We start from the raw sequence: 19,704 nt of genomic DNA on the forward strand, positions 1-19,704 counted from the left end.
AATTAAAAAAAAAATAAAGAAAAACCCAAAGGACCAATACAGCCCATTTTGTAAGGATTTTCAATGTTTTGTAAAGTATTGGTCCATGTGTTGTATTTTGTAGCCTTTCTAGTTCTTGGGCTTTAGTTCTCCCACTCTTGTATGTATGCATACTGTAGTTACACATTAAAAGTCATGACCTGCAGCACGTGCCACTCTGCTTATTCTCTCCACTTCCATCCTGGCCAGGTGGTGTCCTGCAAAGTCTGTTCCACCCATCCAAAACCTGCCATTTTCCGGTGTGTTTTGGGCACTGCCTCCTGAAAGCAAACTGGATTTGTTTCTCTGGTGTGAGGTCAGTGGGGAGATGTGATGGCCAGGCAGGGCCTTGCTTTGAAGGGCAAGAGGAAGGAGAGTTGTGTGGCGATGGGAGTGTCCCAGCTGCAGCTTTGGGAGCTGTTTGTCTCAGACAGGAGGCTGCAGGGGAGAGGTGCAGAGTGCAGACAGCCCATCAGCTCCATTTCTAGTGCCTTCCACCCTGCAGTGGTGCCAGTGCTGCAGAATCCATTAACCTGTGCCTTCCAGCCCAGCAGATGCTGGGAAATGGAGCTTCACTGCTTGCTTTTTCCACAACATTACTGGTGTGTTTGAGGGTTTCTCTGTCAGGCTTTGCATTTGCTGTAGGGAGCAAAACCAGCTCCAAGGGGCTGCTGTGCCAGCTGTGCCCGGGACAGCAGCTCCCAGGGAATTCTCTCCCTGTTTCTGTTCTGGCCAATGTTTTTCAGTCACATTTGTGTGTCCAGGACCAGACTGTGGGCAGCTCCTACAATTCCCTGGTGTTTTGTTTTTAGCAGCTCCCCCAGTTGTGCTGAAACTGAGCCTTTTGAAGTTGGAATTTTTTGGTCCAGCTCCCTCCTCCTCCCGTGGGGTTGGGATACAGAGCACTACCAGCAGCCAGCTTTGCTTTATCTGCTCCAGATGCCATGAGATTTTTTTTTTCCTTTCCATTTAACTCTAGCAAAACCATCTGCAGTAAACACAATTATGGGATGTACCATTTTATTAAAAATTCCTGGTGCTGTTGGAGCCCATCTGAACAAAACATCCCACCAGTGGTGATTTCCATCCTTCTTCACTCTTTCCATTACCTGATGGATTTGTCATGATGGACAATAATCAGTCTTTCTACTAATCTATATAGCTTCTTTTAACAGTCTTTGCAAATTCTGATGTTGGAGCAACACTGGGTTTAGATTCCTCTCCAACTAAATTTCAAAAGTAGAGATAGAAATATCAGTCTTTAATTATAGTCAATAATAAATAGTGTTTGTTGTTTCCCTACCTCCTTCATTACATATGGGTTGGTTTCCCAGGCTTGAGGGGATTTGGGAGGTGTTAAAGGTTTTCCTTTTTCCCCTGCTTGTGTCCAGTGGCCTTCTGCTACTCCCTCATCTCCTGTGGCATTTACCTTCCTCCCCTCCTGCATCAGAGAGTACATATTGTTGGATTCCCGTCTAGTTGCAACAATAATTAACAATTTAAATTCTCTTCCATCCTCCTTAAACCATTGTACAGTTGGCTTCTTGTTACAGTATTTGGACAAGAAAGAACAAAAGGATTATCTGTGTGAGTTTCCTATTCAGCAGGATTAAGGCAATTCAGGACAACATGTCACAGTAAAGGGCTTAATCAGTGTAAAATTATACCAAGATTGACATCTGCCACCGTCTCAACAGTCCTGGTCTGTGCAGTTGTGTTTGTGTAAAACAATTATTGCAGTTGGAAATGCTGCTACCCCTTCAGGGCATTCAGGTTCTACTAAGACAGGCTTTCTTCCCAGGTATGGTTCATTAAGTGACTTTTTAATTTTTTTAGTCCCAAAGATCCAGAGGGGGTGGCTTCTCACTGGTGGTTTCACAGCCACACGTTGGGAGCAGAACCTGCTACAGTCCCTTCCAGTGTTCCTGGAGTGTCCCATCATTCCAGACTCAGACAGACCCATTCTCCCACCTGGAATCTGTGAACAGGAAGGTCCAACCCAGCTGGATTTCTGAGTTGAAAGTGTTGTCAGCAGCTCCACCTGGCAGATGTTTACTCTGAGGCTCTGCAAGGTAAGAGCTGCCAGCTGGATTTTTCTGAACACGGAGCTGCTCTTGCCCTAAATTTCTGATGCTGAATGACACCTGCTGTTCAACAGTGTGTGTCTGCCTTCCTAAAAACAGCCTTTGGGAGCTCTGGGGTCTCTCAAGGCCTGTGGCAGAAGGTGACATCAGTGCTCCAGAGCTCCCATTGTACAGTAATGCCACCCAAAGTCCCTTCAGTGCTGTCAAGATATTTCTTTACACAGAGGTAGCTGAAAAGCCACGTGCCATATACAGGACAAATGGGCCCACAGTCAGTCCTGCCCTCTGTCCTCCCTGCTGCAGGATTGGTGTCCAGAGGCTGCCCCTCCCCTGGGATCATTCCTGGGCAGGTGACGTGCAGGGCAGGGACGTTCCTATCGCAGCAGCTCCAGCAGCCGCTGCAGGATCCGTTTCTGGCCGTAGCGCACGTGCAGAGCCTGCTGCTCCCTCCGGCTCAGCTTCCCATAAACCTCCTTGTTATCCAGCAAGTCCTGCTCTGCTTTCAGGTCTGACCTGTAGGACTGCAGGGTCAGCAGAACACTGTCATAGAGGAGCTTCTTGCAAGGGGGTTTAAGCCTGGAGAGAGCCTCGTTTGAAAGGGTAGAGCTCTCCTCTTCCTCACTGTCATCTTCCCAGCCCTCTTGTTCCTTGTACTCCTTGAATTCCTCTTCTGACATGCACAGCACCTGTAAGGACCCAGGCAAAGGGACAAGTCACTGGCAGTGGGAGCACATCAGGCTTTCTCCTCTGTGGAAGAGAAGAGCCACATGGAGCAGGTGAGTTATTCCTCAGCCACACTAAATGTTAAGATCCTTAGATCCTTAGCCACCCATCTGTACTCATACCACAGCTTGCTCTTCTAGAGAGCTGCCAAAACTTCACAGGTGACAGCTGAGATGTCCGGGTTTTCTATCTGAATGTTCTTCTAAACACACAAGTTGCTTGCAGTTAATTAGATCTAAGCCAGCTGCACTCCCTGCTCTCCTTCCCCCCTCCCTGGCCGTGCTCTCACCTTCAGGGTCACAGACAGCTCTTCCTCTGTCAGCACCTCATCCCAGCCAAGCACGAAGGCCCCTTCCTCGCCCACCATCTCCAGCTGGCACAAGAAGTCCCACTGCTCTGCCACCAGCTGCTGCTGCGCTGGGCTGCTGGCACCTGTTGGGAGACAGCAGAGCTGCACCCCCCCGCCAGGGCAGAGAGGAGGCAGAAAACGAGGCGTGGCACCTGAAATGCTGCAGGAACAGGGGTTGTTTTTCACCTCACCCCCACTCCCTGCCCCATCCCCTGCAGGGGTTCCCCCTCAGTGACACTCACGCTGCAGCGCCGCCGCGCGCACCGTCACCATCTGGATGTCGGCGGTGTCGTGGCTGTTGCCGGGGTAGGGCTGGGCGAAGCCGTACATGTGCAGCAGCTGCCAGTTGGCCATCTGGCCGTAGGTGTTGAAGATCTCCTGGCCCTTCCCCACGGGCTGGGTGGTCACCATTCGCAGGCAGTGCTGCGGGCAGGGACAGGGGGACACGGGGTTTGAGAGCTCCCAGGACCCTCAGCTCCCACTAACAACTCCAGACATGCAGCAGGGCTTGAAATTAACAAGATCCAGGCTGTGACAGTGCCTGGGGCAGCAGCTTTGCACTCACAGGAGAGTACTCCAGGTTGGCATTGTGGTTGGCCACGTGATTCAGAATATCTGCTACAGGCACCATCATGGGAGGATTGGGCCCCTTCTCATCTTCATCTTCCTCCTCCAGAGGTTCCTGAAAGCTAGAAGGGAGATGGAGACAAGCCTGTGGTTCACGTGGCAGCACAAGGCAAGCTTCATCTTATACTCACATTCTCATGCCACTGCAGCCTTCAAGTAACAACAGCCTCTGATCTTCCCTACGATCCTGCCCCTTGTCCTTGCTCCTTGTCAGAGCAGAGCCCTCCCTTCTCACCTGTAGGCCATGACAAATGCCACCAGCTCCTTGTACAGTTCCAGCGTGTGCAGCTTGGGGTCGAAGACATCGGGGTGGGACTGCATGAAGGGGAGGATGATGGAGCTGTACTCCAGCTGGATGTTGGCTAGATCCTTGTCCACGGCCTCTGGAATGCCTGTGCCCTGCAGGAGCCTCGTTCGCTCTTCTTCAGGCCTGGTACAAGAAAAACAGAGGCTCTGCCTCAGGGAGAAGAGTTCACAGACTCCTTCCTCCTTCAAAGAGAGTCCCTCGGGCTCCTGGGCTGGAACAGAGGGCTGGGGTTGCCCAGCAGGACCAGATCCATGCCCAGCCCCTGCTCCAGCTGCCAGCCTGGGCCACCCCCAGCCCCGCCTGCTCCCCCCTTACCAGAACATGGGGTGATCCAGGCTGCGGAAATCCTGCCAGAGGGACAGGTAGGGCTGCCAGGGGGAGCTGCTGGCCGTGTACTCGTGCAGCAGGGCCAGCAGGAGAGGGACCCACCCGGACTGGCTCTGCAGGGACTCCTGGGCTGAGCAACCAGACACGGGGGGGGAAATGTAAGTTGATCTTGAGGTGTTTGGGTTTTTTTTCTCTCAAAGAACCAAAGCCTCAGTCCCACCTCCACCCTGCAGGCAGGAGTTCTGCCTGTACTCTGTCCTGAGCTGACAAGCTGCTGCTCTGGAGCTCTCCCAGGCCCCACTGCCCTGCCATCCTCAGCCTGAGCCTGGGGGTGCCTTCAGGAACCAAGGAACTGTTCTCTTCCCTGCCAGGACCTGCCCTGGCCTCCAGGAAAACAGAAGTGACGTGAACCTGTCACTCGGAAGTTGGAGATGATGGACTGTGGGGCTTTTCTCCCTGCCCGGCAGAGCTCCAGGCTCCTTTAGGGAACCCCTTTCCTGCCCGGTATCCAACAACCCTCCAGCAGGAGGCTTTATCCCAGACCCATTAATTCCTCTAAACAGCAAAGCAGACCCGAGCGCCACGAGAAGCTTGCGCTCACCTTCCTGCAGGAGGCTGTGGATGGAGGTGGTGTGCTGGGACAGCAGCGCCGAGCGAGGGATGGTGAACAGGACCTCTCCCGCCTCCAGCTGCTCCGCGGCCAACAGGCCGTACCCCGACACCGCTCCCTCCCTGCTCAGCCGCACCTGGGCCGGGACGGGAGCCGTGACGGCCGGGCCGGACACACCGGAGCGGCCCGGGGGAGAGCCCGGCCCGGCCCGCGCTGCCTCACCTTGGGGCTCAGCTCCACCCCGGCCCGCCCGCACCACGCCAGGAACGCGGGGAGGGGGTCGGCGCTGCCCTTCCCTCGGGAGCCGCTCCCGGCCGCCGCCTGCGGGTGGAAACAGGCTGTGAGGGGGGAGGAGCCGCGGAGCCCCCCAAGAGCCGGGGTGTCCCCCCGGGGGTTCCCAGAGCCCCCCAAGAGCCCCCCAGACCTTGAGCCTCTTGGGCGCCGACGCCATGACGGGCCCGGCACGTGGGTCCTCCCCACGTGGTGCCCCCGGGCCCTTCCGCGTGGGCGGGGCAGCCCCGCCCCCTCCCCGCGGGGCTGACGGTGGCCGCGGAGGGACAGAAAGGACCGGGAGGAGCGGGGACGGGAACGCGCCCGGCGGCCGCCCGAGTGAGGGGCTCGGGGGTTTCTCTGCTGGCTCTGGGGGGTCCATAGAACCTCCTGTGGGGTTAGGAGGCCTCCGAGCACCCCCTGAAGGGCCTGGGGTCCTTGTAGTGCCTCTCGGGGGGATCCAGGGGCCACCGCGTGCCTGTCTGCGGTGTCTGGGGTCGTTGTGGGGTCTCTCTGAGGGGCTCCTCAGGTTTCTCCCCCCCTCCGGTGCCTCCATCCCACCCCGAGGGGCTGCACGGCAGCGGGCTCTAATTAATCAGGGTAATTAGGCTCGTGCTCTTGTTCTGTCAGCACCATCCCCCTCCGCCCTGCCAGGGGCTCTGATCTCTCCTCCAGGGCCGTCCCGGGCTCTTCAGTCCCGTCCCCAGTGCCGGCAGGAGCGGGGCCGGTGCCATCGCCGGCTGCTCTAATTAAGCCAATTAGCGCGCACGAGGTGTTCGAAGAGGCCCCACGGGGCTCTCCGCGGGCTGTCCCGGGGGCTCCCCCACCCCACCAATCACCCCCAGCCCCTCCCGGGCTGGACTGGCAGGGGGGTCCCATCCTGCACTGTGGGGAGGAAGAGCAAGAGAATACGTGGGGTGGCCTTTGGGTGCCCCCCCGAGCTCACGGTTCCTCCGAGGGCTCCGTGTCTCTGCAACCCAACTCCTCGCAGCCGCCTCCCTCCGGCCTTACCCCGCTCCTGCAAAGGCGCTGCCGGAGCATCCCGCATCATCCTGCCCCCCTCCCTGCCAGCGCATCCCCGCGGCACCCGCATCTTCCCAGCGCGCATCCCTGTGCCGGATCAGCGCCCGCGGGATTCCCGGGAGCCGCGGGTTCAGCCCGGTGTGCTCTGGCAGCCTCGCTGCGGTGCTGTGGGGGCGGGAGAGGTCAAAGCGGGTCCCCACATGGCCCTTCCAAGCGCTGCAGCAAAGTGGGGTCCCCACTGCGTGTCATGGACATCCCCCCGAACCCAAAATGTGAGCCTGGATAGCTCAGTTGGGAGAGCATCAGACTTTTAATCTGAGGGTCCAGGGTTCAAGCCCCTGTTCAGGCGGTGGCTTTATCCTTTAGGAGAAAGAGAGGGGATCCTTCTCGGCAGGAAAAGCATCCCCTCCTACCGCTGGAGTCCCTGCTTCTTTTCCCACCACCATCTCCCCAAGGAACGTTCGAGCTCCACCTCATTCCCATCTGACACCCCCCTAGCACTGCTCTCTTCTTCCAGTCACCCAGGACTGCAAAGAGAGGGATCCCACACTGCCATGGCAGGACAGGCCAGGGTGTTACACATGAAAATAGTGAGAAATGCAATGGATGGAAGAGAGAGAGAGACACAGCAGAGCTGGAGGGACAGAAGCCAGGGACAGGAGGGCCACAGGTTCAGGTCCCCCCCAGCTGAGGGTGAGGAAAGCAACTTGGGGGATCCTGGGGCTGAGTGTGGTCTTGCCTTGTGGAGCTCTGCAATGCCCTGCACGGGCCTTTTGGCACACCCAGGTCCTCCCTGCACCTCTGGGGGTTGCTCTTCCCTATCCCCACTCCCCTCTGTGCCACCCCACCCCACCAGTTCCATTTGGGATCTGTGCCCACCCCAGCTCAGGCAGACGCTCCCAGGATCCCACCCCTGGTGCCGAGGATGCCATCCCTGGTGCCCTGGCCTTGGCAAAGCCGGGGGGAACAGTGGTGAGTTTTTCCAAGACGCTGCACCCCCATCGACCCACGAGCGTATTTTATTGTCCCGATGAACTTTGCTTCCCAGCGGCTCCGATCCTTCCACGCGCACGCGCCGCGGCTCGGGCCGAGCGCCGGCCCACGGCTCCCTCAGCGGTCATTTCTTGCCAGCAAGAAAACAAAGAGATAATAAATAGGAAGCTTATTTGTGGGGAGGGCCCAGGGGATGGCCTGGGGTCACGGGCCAGGCTGTGCCTGGCCCCGGCCGGGCCAGCGGGGGGGCTGCAGGCGGGACAGCCCGGCCTGGGCCATGCACTCTGCGGGGCCGGGCATCGCCAGCCCGGGGGGAACGGGGGGATATAGCAATTTCTATTTAATTACAGTAAAATAGACTATTTAAAAAAATTATTTCTAGTAGTTAAAAAAGTGTCGTGGTCCATCCCACCCCGGCAGGGTCAGGGAGCTGTCCTGGGGTTTGGGGACGAGCCGGACGGTGCAGGGATGGACCCAAGTCCGCTTCGCCCTCGGGAGGGCCCGTCCTGGGGGGGGTCTCTCACAGCGGGTGCCCGGGGGGGCTGGCAGGGTGGCCACCACGGGTGACAAAGCAGTGCTCCCCCCCAGACCCCGCAGCGGGGCCAGTCCCTCACCCTGGGGCCTTAAATGACGTGACAGCAGTTGAACTGCCCCAGCGAGAGGAGGCTCTCCTTGGAGCCCGGCCGCAGTTTGAAGGCCAGGGCTTTCTCGCAGAGCGGGATCTGCAGGAGCCTGTCCCGCAGGCTGCCCCCCTTGCCCTTGCCCGGGTCCAGCTTGATCACACTCTCCGCGCCCCCGTCGGTGCCTGAGCTCTCCACCGACTGCTGGGCGGGGCTGGTGGGAGCCCCCTGCCCTGGGGACGTGTCCGTGGGGCTCGAGAGGGAGGCAGGGGTCGTGTCTGCCCCCAGCACCTGGGCTGCGCCAGCAGAGCTGCTCTGGGGTGACAGGGCGGCTCCCCTTTCCTGGGGGGACTCTGCCGAGGAGCCCCCGGGCTGTGTGTCCTCCTCCCTGCTCGGGGGCTCAGCTCCACGCCCCCGCAGGCCCAGGAGCCCCCGGCCCCCGCTCGCCGCCTTCCCAGCCCAGGCTGCCCCCGAGCGCCCGGCCCGGCCCCCCAGCTCAGCCCCCGGCCCCCCCCAGACCTCCCCGCGGCCGGGCGGGCGGTGGGCGCGCAGGAAGGCTCTCATCTGCTCCTGGTTCAGAGAGCTGCTCTTCCTCTCCATGGCGCTGGGCCTCCCCTCCTCATCCTCCTCGTCCTCCTCCTCCTCCTCGCAGATCTGCTGCAGGGCCGGGGTGCTCTTGGTGATGGTGGTGTCGACGGCAGGGACCTTCAGCAGGGTCCCGGTGGGCTGCCGGCCACCCATGTCCCCTCCGGGGGGCAGCCGGGACCCCCCGGGCTCGGTGAAGGGCAGGAGGCTGCCGGCACCGCCCCCGGAGCCAAACGTGTCCGATAAGTTGGTCCTGAGGAAGGGGAGAGCAGGAGGGAAGGAGGTGTCGGTGCCCAGCCGGGCACGGAAAGGGCCGTGGCAAAGAAGGGGACAGGGGACCGGCCAAGACCCTCCCCTGGGGACCTGGGATGGCACGGGGGGGATAATGTGGGAGGGGGGGAAGGAGCGGGGCTCACCTGCTCTGCACCTCCTTGGCCAGGTTGTAGACGAGGCTGAGGCGGTGGCCCTGCTTCTCCCGCTTCTCCCGCAGCATCCTCTCCGCCAGCAGGAAATAGGTGGCCGTGATGTGGTTGTAGCGATCAGCTTCCAGCGCCCTGCACGAGCAAAGGGACTCCCATCAGCGCCCCACGGGCGCGCTGGGACCCCCAGAGCCCCTCGCAGGGGCTCCCAGCTCGGCATCCCGGCCCAGCACTCACTCCTGGATGGTGTCCCGATCCGCGATGTTCCCGCACACCATGGCCTGCAGGATGATCTCGTGCTCCTCCTGGGACACGCGCTTGTGGGAGGTGAGGGGCAGCAGGGAGCGGCTGGCGGGGGACGGGTCCACCCCCTGCAGCCACGAGTGGCCCTCGATCTGCTCCAGGGACGCTCGCTGCTTCGGGTCCCGCTGCAGCATCCTGGAGATGAGACTGGGGGGGGGAAAGGAGCGACGCTGCAGCCCTGCAGCAGCACCTGAACCCCAAACCAGGCAGCTTTACCCCCCCTTTTCCCACCTCAGCTGCCAGGCATCCCCGAGGGATGGGACACCATGGTGGGGTCTGGGGGTGGTGCTTACTCAGCGCACTGGGCCGAGACGTGCGGGGGGACGGTGTAGCGGCAGTCCATGATCATGGTGAGGGTCTCGCTGTCGTTGGCCTCCTGGAAGGGGGGGTGGCCGCACACCAGCATGTAGAGGATGACCCCCAGGCTCCAGATGTCTGCAAGAAGCAGCAGCAGTGCAGGTTGCACTCACTGGAGTGTGCTCCCAGGTCCTGCCCCGTGGACAGGGGGACGCCAGCCCCGTCATGGAGGGGAAAGACCATCCCCATCCCCACCTCCAAGCAGGTCTCAAGGGGCTTCACCAAAGCAGTCGAGGTCTTATCCCCTCGTCCAGGCAGGCACAGGGAAGCCACCCTGAGCTCTGTCCTGCCAGTCACCCACCCACCCCGCCGCCAGCACTGTCTCCTGTCATTGTTCAGCTTCCCAGTCTCCAGACACCACAACCATCCTGGCACTGGGCTGTGCTGCAAGAGACTACAGTGATGGGACAGGGACACAGCGCTGGTCTGGGATTTCCAGCTGTGTGGGCACCAGCTAGAGCGGGATTGGAGCAGGATTGCTGCCCTGTCCTGAGGGCAGGGATGGAGCCAGCAGCATCTTCACTGGTCCCTCCTGCCCAGAACACAAACTCCCGCAGAAGGCACATTTGGGATGCTGAGCACGCCCCGGGGCTCTCTGTTAATACCTTCAGCTGCTTAAGTGTTCGAAAATTTCTCATCTGCGTCGGTTTCCTCCCTTCATTTCCCTTTGCAGCGCCACCAGCTTATTTTCCTACCGCCTCCATAAGCTATCCCTGCTCTCAGCTCGGGATCCGCCTTTTCCTGAGCCAACACTGGGCTTTTTCCTTTAAGGGCTCGTGTTTTGCTTTGCTAAATCCTCCTGCCCTAATTCCAGCCGGCCAGCCAGCTCAGATCCTGCTTCCCTCCCGTGTGCCTGTGGTCACAGCAGAGCCTCTCCGAGCCCCCAGCCCAGCTCCCCGTGCCTCGGGACAGCCCCCCCAGCCCCCTGTGCCCCGGCCAGGGGAGGAAGGGTGCCGGGAGGCGCAGAGAGGAAGCGGTTTTCAGGGCGGGGATGGAGCAAAGGAAACTTTCGGAGCTCCCCCGCCCAAACAGCGGCATCCCAAGCAGATTTCCTTCCTGCCTCACCCCCCAAATAACCACTAGCGCCAGATTGCCGGCAGCCGCGTCCTCACTCTGCTCCTCCTGAGCCCCGGCGGATGCCACGATGGACTCGCAGCCCGCTCGGGCTTTTTGCCCTCCCTGCCACGAACCATCACCCTGCGGGATCTCAGCGGGTACTGGGATGGTCCCTGCAGGGATAACCCCCCGAGCCAGGGCAGGGCTGGGCAGCCCAGCACCCAGGGGACAGCCGTGCTCCCTGCAGGGACAGCAGGGTGCTCTCAGCACAAGGGGCCAAAAGCGAGGTGGTTCCTGGCCGGCAGGGCCACACTCCAGGCAAGGGACACGAGGCAGGCAGGTCCCCGGGGTGCCTCACCGCCCTTACCGACAGCCGGGGCGTCGTACTCGTCCCCCAGCAGGATCTCCGGCGCCGAGTAGGCCAGGGAGCCGCAGCTGGTGGTGAGCATCTTGCCGGGCTGGAAGCGGTTGCTGAAGCCAAAGTCGGTGAGCTTGACCACCCCCTGCTCCTGGAAGAAGACCACGTTCTCGGGCTTGAGGTCGCGGTGCACCACGTGCAGCTTGTGGCAGTAGGAGATGGCGTGGACGATCTGGGCGAAGTAGTGCTTGGCGCGCGGCTCGGCCAGGCCGCCCTCGTGCCGCATGATGTGGTCGAACATGTCCCCGCCGTCGCCCAGCTCCAGGATCAGGTAGAGCTTGGCGTGGGTGTCGATGACCTCGTAGAGGCGCACCACGTTGGGGTGCTGGACCAGCTTCATGCAGCGCACCTCCTGCAGGAGCTGCCCCGCCGCCTCCCCCGCCAGCTTGCTCTTGTCGATCACCTTGACGGCCACGCGCTGCCCGGTGAAGACGTGCCGGGCCAGCTTCACCACGGCGAAGTGGCCCTTGCCCAGCGTGCGCTCCAGGTCGTACAGCCCCGCGATCTTGCCCTCGCCGCAGCCCTGCGCCCCGGCCATGGCGGCGGCCTCGGGCACGGGGCGCTGTGGGATGGAGGAGATGCTGAGTGGTGTAGGGCGAGGGATGGAGCTCCCCTCAACACCAGCCCCCCCCCCCCCGGCACCACCGACACCAGGATGCCCAGGACATCAGAGTCCCCGGCACCTTGGGCATCAGGACCCCGGCAGCTTGGGTGCCCGGCACCACAGCTCTCCCAGTCCCCATCCTGGGATCCAGGCACTCGTCTGTGTCCACACCTCCAGTCCCCAGCACCCTGGATGTTCCAGTACTCCCACCTCTGCTCCTGAACGTCCCAGGGTACCCCATTCCCCCTGTCCAGGTTCCCAGCACCCTGAGCAGCCCAACACCCTCTCTTTCAGTTCCCAGCACCTTGTACATCCCCTCACACTCCCGCTACTTCCCAGCAACCCAGGGCATCCAGGTGTCCAGCACCACAGCACCCTGGGCACCCCAACCGCCCTGCCAACAGCCTCTCATCACCCTGAGCGCCCCCATACCCCACCTGCGTGTTCCCAGCACCCTGGGCACCCCAATATCGCCAGCCTCCAGGCGTCCAGCACCATGGGCACCCCAACGCCCTCACCTCCAGACCGCAGCACCCCGGGCACCCCGACGCCCCCCCGCAGCCCCCCGATACCCACCGCAGGCGCTGCCCCCCGGTGCGCCCCGATGGAGCCGCTCTCCCCGGGGCGCGGAGCTGCGGCCGCCGGGGCTGCGGTGCCCGGGCGCGCCCGCCCCGCTGACGTCAGGGCGGCTCCGGGATCGCGCCTTAAAGGGCCCGTCCGGGGCTGGCACCGGGACCGGGACTGGGACCGGGACCGAGACCGAGGGGATGCTCCTCGCACCTCCCGACGGGGAGACCCCCGAGCACCACCGCCTCCGAGCGGCCCGCTCGTCAGTGCCCGCTTGGGGTGGAGGGACTGCGGGGGTATTAGCGGGAACGGGGGCTGGTGATGAGCTCAGCGAGCCTGCCTGGATGCTTCCAGGAGGAGAGGGAGAGGGACAGCCGCCTGCCCGGGGTGTCTCCCGAGGGTCCCGCTGTGGGATGAGCTCCCGCTGCCCTCCTGCCCTTGGTGCCCGCTGACGGGCACCTCCGCTGTGCCCCCGACCCGCTCCATCGCCCGCTCCCACCCTCCCTGGAGCCGGGAGCACCGAGCCGGGGGCGCAGCCCCGGCCCCCCTTTCCCCCTCGCTGCGAGCCCTGTTTTCCTGGAAGCGGCCCGGCGAGCGGCCGGCAGCCTCATTTAGCTCGTTACTGGCCGCCGGGATGCGCACAAAGCAGATGTTGCTCCCGCAGATTAAAAAGCTCTCAGCGCGGCCGCCCTCATTCCCGCTAATGCCTTCCCAGAAGTCCTGGCCCGCGGCCCCGGCGGCTGCAAACAGGCCCTAATGAGCCCGGCCGAGAGCCCCGAGCGGGGGTGGCGTCAGCGGGGACCGGGGGTAGCGGGGATGGGGACCCGGAGCCCCCCGGGCTGGGGATGGAGGAGCTGCGGCTGGATGGGGCACTCGGCACCCACCAGGGCCTCGGGGATGGGAATGGGAAGGGCTGCCAAAGCTGCCTCTAACCCAAGATGAGCCTTCAGCCAGGCATGTGGGTGCAGGAGACATCGGGGTGCTGTGCTGGGGGGTCCTGACTGGGTGCACTGGGCACCCAGGTGGGTGATGAGTGTTTCCAGCAGCCAGAGGAGATGGGACACGGCAGTTGAGACTCTCACTGGTCCCACACTCGCTCAGCCTGTCCCTCAGATGCAGCAGGAATCAGATCATTCTGGGACAGGGTGTGTGGGGGGCAGAAGGGGCCTGCAAAGAGCCCCAGGGCTGGTGCTGCAGCCGGGAGTGGTGGCTCATGCTCTGCTGGGGACCTGCTGGGAGGCCTGGGGGGTCTTGGAGCAGCCTGGTGAGGGCAGAGCCTGGGCTGTCAGCTCCCTTGCTGGGAATGTCACAGCTCTCTGAACCCCTGTCATGTCTTATCCTCCCCATTTCCTTGCAGCACTGAAGTCACTTAAGGCCATGAGCATTCCCAAGAGGAGCCTGGCTCTGGGGAGCTGCTGTTTTTCCAAAGAAATTATGAATGAGAGACACAGTTAGCCTGGAGAATCTGCAGATGGCCAGTGGTCAGAAGCTGCAGGACACTGCTGGAGGCTCTGGACTATGGACACTTGCCAGGAGATATGGATAGGCAGCACATTCCCTTTGAAAACCAGTGGAGCTTGGCATGTTTATGGCCAGGAGCCCGCAGCCCTGATAATTATCTATTTGGGAATTAAGATATGCCCTCAAGTTGCAGCCTCGGTGCTCCTCAGGCGCGGCTGGAGAGGGAAGCAGTCTGGAAGGGCAGCTGGGATCACTTCCAAGACACTTGGGGGTCTGGGGGGAGTGGGGAGCTGTCCCTCCCACAGCTGTGTGGGGCGCAGAGCAGGAGTCCCCCCTCCCACGCATGGCCCCGCTGGCTGCTCTCCATCCAGACAAAGCCCGTTTTCCAGAGAATCCCACCTACCTGGTAGTTAGTGGAGTCATGTGGCTGCAGCACTTAATTAATAAAAAGCCGATATAAGTCCCAGGAAGCATGTGGGGCGGAGGACACTGAGGCAGAGAGCGGTGGCGGCGCTTCCAGCGGTGCAGCAGTGAAGGACAAGCCCCCTCTCCGCTCGGAGAGGTCAGTGCCTGCCGTGGGAAGGGGCCTGGGAGCGTGTGGGGTGTGACACCCACGGGTGTGGGGCTCCCTGAGGCGCAGAGGGGTCTCTCCCAGCAAACAGCTGGGTGGTTCCGTGGGCTGGGGAGCTCCCTGAACCGCTGCACAAAGGCTTGGTTGAGCCTCAGTCCATTCTCTGCTGCTCCCCCCTCTCTGTGGGGACACCACAAACGTGCCCACACGTGGGGTGCCCCACAACACGTGCTCTGGAGATCTCCCAGGTGTGTGGGGGCCCAAAAAAAGGTTCTGAAGCCCAAGGGAGCAGACAGCCCCAGGGTGGTGGCTGTTCTGGCAGGGGCTGCCCCTCGGTGACACGGAACTGCTCGGGGGGTGATGCCAGCGGGGCAGGCTGACAGCGGCCGGGCCCCTCTGTGCAGGCTGTCCCCCGGGAGCATGCTGACCGTGCTGCTGCTGTGCTGTGGGCTGCTGCAGGGGATCCAGGCCGTCCTGGAGCTCAGGACCGCCGAGCTCAGCTGCGGCCACGTGCAGAAGGCGAGCGGCGGGCTGGAGGGGGCGGACAGAGCCCGGCATACCAGCCTGCAGCGGAGAGCCCAGGAGGCGCCTGCAGAGCCGCAGGGTGAGTCCTGTGGCCCCCCTCTGCCCTCCAACGACCCCCCCAGCTGCTCGCTGAGCTGCCCAGCGCCCCAGAGCTGGAGTGGGGATCCCACACCCAGAGCCAGGCGCAGGGTGGTCCCCCCAAAGCGGCACAGCTTTTTCTAGCCCTGGCTGGTGAGAGCAGCCTGGCAGCCCACAGGAGCAGAACCAGAGCTGACCCCCCAGCAGCCTCCTCGTGCAGCCTCTCTGTATCTCACAGGACCTCTCCCCAGGCTGGGGTTTGAGCAGATGGCCCTGGAGGTACAAGAAGCCGACGGTGACCTCGTGAGGAGAGGTGGCGCGCTGGAACCACAGGTAACCCTGAGCTTTCTCACAGACACCTCAAAGAGCGGGAAAGCATCAGGCCACAGCAGCCTTCTCTGTGCCCCTGGGGCCAGGGGAAGTTTGGAGCCCAACAAGGGGCTACAGCACTCAGGGGAGGGTGGTGCGAGCCTGTGCTCCTGAAATCCATTTATTTAACCTCACGTGCAGCCCAGGAAGCCTCTGCAGGGCAGGAGCTCACCGGGCAGGGCCATGTTCTGCCTGGCTCAGCCCTCAGTCCCTCTGTTTGGGCAGAAGGCACAGCACCCTTCGCTGAAGTCCAGGCTGTGCTTCAAAAATAAGTGTGTGCAGAAAGGCCTTGAGATGCCATGGATGAGGCAGTGCACCCTGCAGAGGGACCAGGGGGCTCAGCGGTGATTTCCAACGGGCTGAGCTTGCAGTTGAGCACGACTGCGAACTGCTGGCAGTGGCGGGTTTCAGCAGCCGCTCCTGGCTCTCTCCCACGCAGTTCTCTATTGGTGCAGTGGTCCAGCACCAACTCTCCCCCCGCCGTTCCTCCTCTCTCTCCCTTCCAGCCCTCCTCCACGGAGCTGCAGGCTGCGGGCCGTGAGGAGCGCTCCCCCCGCCGCTGCGTCCGCCTGCTGGAGTCCTGCCTGGGCCACCAGGTGCCCTGCTGCGACCCCTGCGCCACCTGCTACTGCCGCTTCTTCAACGCCTTCTGCTACTGCAGGAAAATCAGCACCAACTTCCCGTGCGGCAAGAACTAGGGCTGCTCCCTGCCCACGCGTGCGCCTCCCCCTCCGCAGCTCCAATAAACCAGCCCTTCGCAAACGCCACTGCTGGGTGGGGACGGTGTGCTGTGTCCGCTGGGGGATCGTGGGGGAGTGGGGCGGTCGCCAAGGGAAGGGTGCCTGCACACACGCTGTGCACGCAGCCAGCAGGCCAGGGCGCCTCCACGTCGCACGAAATGTGCCTTTCCCGGCTGGGTAAGAGGTGTCTCAGCAGCAGGGGTGCCGCAGGTGATGTCTTGGTCACGCCGCTGTCACCCACAAAATCGGGTTTGCTCCCCGGTGTGCAACGAGCCGGTAATGACACACTCGAGGGAGACACTGGGGTTATTGATTCCAGGGGCTATTCCACAAATCCAGCACGTCCCACTGGACTTGCCGTGTTGCTGTTCACACACCAAGTTCGGAGTCAGTAAATTCCCAAGCACAGCCCCTCTACTGGGTTGATTAGTGATTTCCATACAAATCGCATAACCCAGGTAACTTCTACTCTTGCTCAGGGCAAGGGTCTTCAACTGGGCAGGGTCTCTTTTGACCTGCAGGCGTGATTTTTTGTTATTATAACGAAGATAGTTCAGCTCTAGGATACATGGGCCCAGAGTATTTTGCCAAGCTAGCGATGTATCCACAGACAGACATCAGCACCTCCAAAGCCTGTCAGCTCCAGGACGTTCCACAGACAGACATCAACATCTTGATCTCCTGCACCCCTAAAGCCTGTTGGCTCCAGGATGTTCCCGAGCAAGGGGGTGCCAGTCCCACTGATCACCCCTCCTTCCCCGCTCATTAGGCTTGGCGGTACACGAGGGTCTCACACCAAGGAACACCCCTGACTCGGGACAATCCTAACACACCCCACACTCGGCGGCACCCCCGCTTTAAACGCGGTTATTTATTTAATTTATCCCCCGGGGCCGGTCCCGCCGACACCTCCTTCCATTCCCGCCCCCCCCCATCCCCTCAGGCGGCTCGCGCCCCGCAATGGCTGCCGGGAAGGGGCCGCCGCCACGTGACGGGGCGCGCGGGTCACGTGAGGCGGCAGCGGCGGCGGCAGCGGCAGCGCTCCCGGCCCGGCCCCGCCGCCATGTCGTGCTTCCCGGAGCTCTACTTCAACGTGGACAACGGCTACCTGGAGGGGCTGGTGCGCGGCTTCAAGGCGGGCGTGCTCCGGCAAGGCGACTACGTCAACCTGGTGCAGTGCGAGAGCCTGGAGGGTGAGTGGCGGGGACGGGGGGCCGAGGCTTGCGGGAACACTCCCTCCTCCCCCCCCCCCCCCCCCCCCCCCCCCCTCCCCCCCGGTATCCTGAGGGGAAGGTCCGGGCGGGGGGCTGTGGGGAGGCGGTGAGGGGCTGTGGGGAGGCCAGGGGCCGCCTGAGAGCGGCGGAAAGAGCCGGCAGCGGCCCTGTCCCCTCTTCCTCCCATGGCTTCCTCGGTGTCCCGGCCCCCGCCGCCTCAGCTGCCTCAGTGTCCCGGTCACCGCTGCCGTGTGACTGCCCAGCGGACACAGCACCTTGAGGGAGCTTGGGCTCCCCGTGCTTCCTTGGGGTGGCTGTGTAGCTGTGGTTGTTGGGAGCCTGGTGGGTTTTGCCGGCCATTGCTGGTGAGGGCTGGTTTTGTGCCTGCGCTCCCTAAATGGCAGGAAGCCTTTTTAGGGCCAGAAGTAAGTTTATGGGGGTAATCCAACAATCCCTGATACCCATGATTAGTTTTCAAGGGGGATCAGGTCGCCTAGGGAAGTACCTGCTGTTATTGGAGGATCACCAATGGAAAAAATCCAGTGCCCTGAGCATTTTTCACTCAGAAGTGTCTACAGCCTGGATCAAAAATCACAAAGAGTAAAACCAGGTCTCTCTTGAAGCAGGCTAGAAATACACGTGTCCAGAGATTATTCTTTCTTCTAAAACTATTTGTTAAGCATCAGGTTTATACTGACAGTCATTGCTGAGCGGTTAATTAACCCTGAGTATGTAGATGGATCCCTGACCAGTTGAACCCTGGATGCAGGTTACCTGGAGCTGCTCACTCCAGGTGACAGCAGAATGGGAGCAGAGTGCTGTGATGTGTCTCAGCCTCTGCTTAAGAATTCCCAAGCTGTTTTTACATAGGAGAGCAGCTCCTTTTCAACTTCTCTTTGCTTGCAGCGCTCGCTGCCATTCCTGCTCTGGAGCCCAGGGCCTGGAGGAGGGCAGTGGGAGTAACTTCTGCTCTCTGGGTAGTCACGAGTGTCATGGTGCCCTGAACTGTGACTGTGTCCCTTCCCTGCAGTTAACTTCCCCTTTGGAGTCTTTCTGTGCTGAGAACTTTTTTTTTTTTTCCCCTCCCTTCCTCACTTTCTGAACCGAGTTGGTTAAACCGAGTTCTCCCTCAGGGTGGTGTTTGCTGCATTTGGAATGAGTCAGGTTGGAGTTCCCGTATGTTTGCCACGGTGTCATTGGTGTCCTGCCCCTGACAGCTCCTGCTGTGCTCCTTGTCACGCTTCCTGCAGAACCTGAAGGCTCTTCCAAGTTCACTGTCAGGCTTGTTCCTCTTCCACCTGGTTTTCTGTGTCCCTGCCCGCTGTGCTTTTGCAGAGGTGTTTTCCTTCAAAGGAGTGTTGCTCTTGATCACTCACTCACATGGGGCTGTGGTCAGACCATTTCTTTCCTCTGTCCCTTCAGTTGGGATTTTCCCATTCAGTTCTTGTTTTCTGGGCTCCACAGACTTCTGACATGCATAATTCCTCTCCCAGGTACTTGTCTGCACTAAATCTTGGCAGTGGCTGGCGTGTTAGCAGCCAAAATAAGTACCGGGACAGAAAATACTCAGGCATTGTTCTCTACTCTCTATTTTGGCTTTTCTCCGCCTCTTATATGCAAGTCTGGCTCTGCAGTTTATCCTAATCCTGGAGTGAGTGATCCTTGGCCATGGAGAGATCCTGAAGGAGCAAGGCTGCTGTGGGTCTGGCCCTGGGAATTTGGTATCTGGCACCTTGCTGCCACTGGCATTGCCTGGAGGATGCTGTGCTTCCAGGCCTCACATGCTGCTCCCTCTCACGCGCTTGGATCAGTCTGGAGGCACAGAGGGATTGACTTCTCTGCTGTAGGGCTTGGGCTGGCAGCTCATGCTGCTGGAAGGAGGAAGTCACGCTTTTTTGTGCTCCCGTGTTGTCTCTGCTTGTCTGGTCACAAAATAACCTGATTTAAGCTCTTGCCCCTTGTCGAGTCAGGAATAGCCCAGTGGGCTGTCTGTGGTCAGGCTCCTGAGCAGAAAAACGTGTCCAGGATTGAGGGGGGCAGTGAGAGCTGGTTTAGCTTAAGCTTTCTCGTAAGCCCTGCAGCAATAACATGTTAATCCCTTCACTGAGCTCCAAAAGTCCAGGTGCTTTGGTGGTTTCTCAGCCAGAGGCCCTGTGCTGTTCACCTGTGCTGGGATCTCCTGGAAGCCGCCCGGCCCTCCCTGTCGTATCCAGTTCCTGCTTCTGACACAAGGTGTCAGTGAAGGACCTGGAGCCGCCTCGCTCAGCCCCAGTGCTGTGAGCGTGGATCTGTGCTGGAGTGGAATCTGGGGCAGAGAGACTTACAAGTCACCCAGATTTCTGCTGTCAGAAGGTTGGTGAGTCATCTCCATCTCCTAAAGCTGCGGTAGGCTGTTAGAGGTCTGGTATCCTCTCTGGAGAGTGAAAATCTGTTGATGCAGTTGGACAGCGGTGCCACTTTTGAGCAGCAGAGTTCAGTCGGGGTCT

General features: G+C 60.9%; 4 protein-coding genes and 1 non-coding gene across 6 annotated transcripts in view; 3 read left to right on the plus strand and 2 right to left on the minus strand.

The window, feature by feature from the left end:
• Window positions 1–2,119: 2,119 nt before the first annotated feature.
• SETD6 (SET domain containing 6, protein lysine methyltransferase) lies at window positions 2,120–5,552 on the minus strand. The gene is made up of 9 exons (XM_027895738.1): window positions 5,470–5,552; window positions 5,268–5,366; window positions 5,037–5,181; window positions 4,424–4,565; window positions 4,037–4,231; window positions 3,740–3,863; window positions 3,417–3,597; window positions 3,115–3,257; window positions 2,120–2,788 (listed from the first exon to the last, which is right to left on the minus strand). The coding sequence occupies exons 1-9, from the start codon at window positions 5,494–5,496 to the stop codon at window positions 2,477–2,479; spliced, it is 1,368 nt and encodes a 455-aa protein (XP_027751539.1). The 5' UTR covers window positions 5,497–5,552; the 3' UTR covers window positions 2,120–2,476.
• Window positions 5,553–6,614: 1,062 nt separating this feature from the next.
• Window positions 6,615–6,687, plus strand: TRNAK-UUU. The gene has a single exon. It is a non-coding gene; the product is annotated as a tRNA-Lys (tRNA).
• A 1,227-nt stretch (window positions 6,688–7,914) lies between these two features.
• Window positions 7,915–14,211, minus strand: LOC114063454 (SNF-related serine/threonine-protein kinase-like). 2 transcript variants are annotated; one of them, XM_027895737.1, is made up of 6 exons: window positions 14,125–14,211; window positions 11,039–11,651; window positions 9,552–9,693; window positions 9,193–9,405; window positions 8,953–9,090; window positions 7,915–8,789 (listed from the first exon to the last, which is right to left on the minus strand). In XM_027895737.1, exons 2-6 carry the CDS (start codon window positions 11,625–11,627, stop codon window positions 7,955–7,957), a joined length of 1,917 nt encoding a protein of 638 aa, XP_027751538.1. In that variant the 5' UTR covers window positions 11,628–11,651; window positions 14,125–14,211; the 3' UTR covers window positions 7,915–7,954. The 2 variants fall into 2 exon arrangements, with proteins under 2 accessions (XP_027751538.1, XP_027751537.1); XM_027895736.1 differs by lacking the exon at window positions 14,125–14,211 and adding an exon at window positions 12,270–12,317.
• AGRP (agouti related neuropeptide) lies at window positions 14,202–16,020 on the plus strand. Its single transcript, XM_027895739.1, has 4 exons — window positions 14,202–14,283; window positions 14,697–14,896; window positions 15,134–15,228; window positions 15,771–16,020. The coding sequence occupies exons 2-4, from the start codon at window positions 14,713–14,715 to the stop codon at window positions 15,960–15,962; spliced, it is 471 nt and encodes a 156-aa protein (XP_027751540.1). The 5' UTR covers window positions 14,202–14,283; window positions 14,697–14,712; the 3' UTR covers window positions 15,963–16,020.
• Window positions 16,021–16,990: 970 nt separating this feature from the next.
• ATP6V0D1 (ATPase H+ transporting V0 subunit d1) overlaps window positions 16,991–19,704 on the plus strand; it is a 30,275-nt gene continuing 27,561 nt past the window's right edge. The window contains exon 1 of the mRNA XM_027895748.1: window positions 16,991–17,197. Within this exon, the coding sequence (XP_027751549.1) occupies window positions 17,068–17,197 (130 nt within the window). The 5' untranslated portion in view covers window positions 16,991–17,067. The remainder of the gene's footprint in view (window positions 17,198–19,704) is intronic.

This window comes from Empidonax traillii, unplaced genomic scaffold (assembly GCF_003031625.1).
Source record: "Empidonax traillii isolate 1590-97213 ecotype Southwest subspecies unplaced genomic scaffold, ASM303162v1 scaffold465:size698125, whole genome shotgun sequence".
NCBI lineage: Eukaryota > Metazoa > Chordata > Aves > Passeriformes > Tyrannidae > Empidonax > Empidonax traillii.

What these genes read in the sequence shown, in the direction of transcription:
- SETD6 (XM_027895738.1), bottom strand. Translation starts at nt 5,496, where the DNA reads ATGGCGTCGGCGCCCAAGAGGCTCAAG. An exon ending in GCATTTGTCATGGCCTACAG is followed by an intron (nt 3,864 to 4,036) that starts GTGAGAAGGGAG and finishes TCTCCCTTCTAG; the next exon opens with CTTTCAGGAACCTCTGGAGG. An exon ending in CCAACCTGGAGTACTCTCCT is followed by an intron (nt 3,598 to 3,739) that starts GTGAGTGCAAAG and finishes CCCTGCCCGCAG; the next exon opens with CACTGCCTGCGAATGGTGAC.
- LOC114063454 (XM_027895737.1), bottom strand. Translation starts at nt 11,627, where the DNA reads ATGGCCGGGGCGCAGGGCTGCGGCGAGGGCAAGATCGCGGGGCTGTAC. An exon ending in GTACGACGCCCCGGCTGTCG is followed by an intron (nt 9,694 to 11,038) that starts GTAAGGGCGGTG and finishes TGCTTCTTGCAG; the next exon opens with ACATCTGGAGCCTGGGGGTC. An exon ending in GATCGGGACACCATCCAGGA is followed by an intron (nt 9,091 to 9,192) that starts GTGAGTGCTGGG and finishes TTGCTCGTGCAG; the next exon opens with GGCGCTGGAAGCTGATCGCT.
- AGRP (XM_027895739.1), top strand. Translation starts at nt 14,713, where the DNA reads ATGCTGACCGTGCTGCTGCTGTGCTGTGGGCTGCTGCAGGGGATCCAG. An exon ending in GGCGCCTGCAGAGCCGCAGG is followed by an intron (nt 14,897 to 15,133) that starts GTGAGTCCTGTG and finishes TGTATCTCACAG; the next exon opens with GACCTCTCCCCAGGCTGGGG. An exon ending in GTGGCGCGCTGGAACCACAG is followed by an intron (nt 15,229 to 15,770) that starts GTAACCCTGAGC and finishes TCTCCCTTCCAG; the next exon opens with CCCTCCTCCACGGAGCTGCA.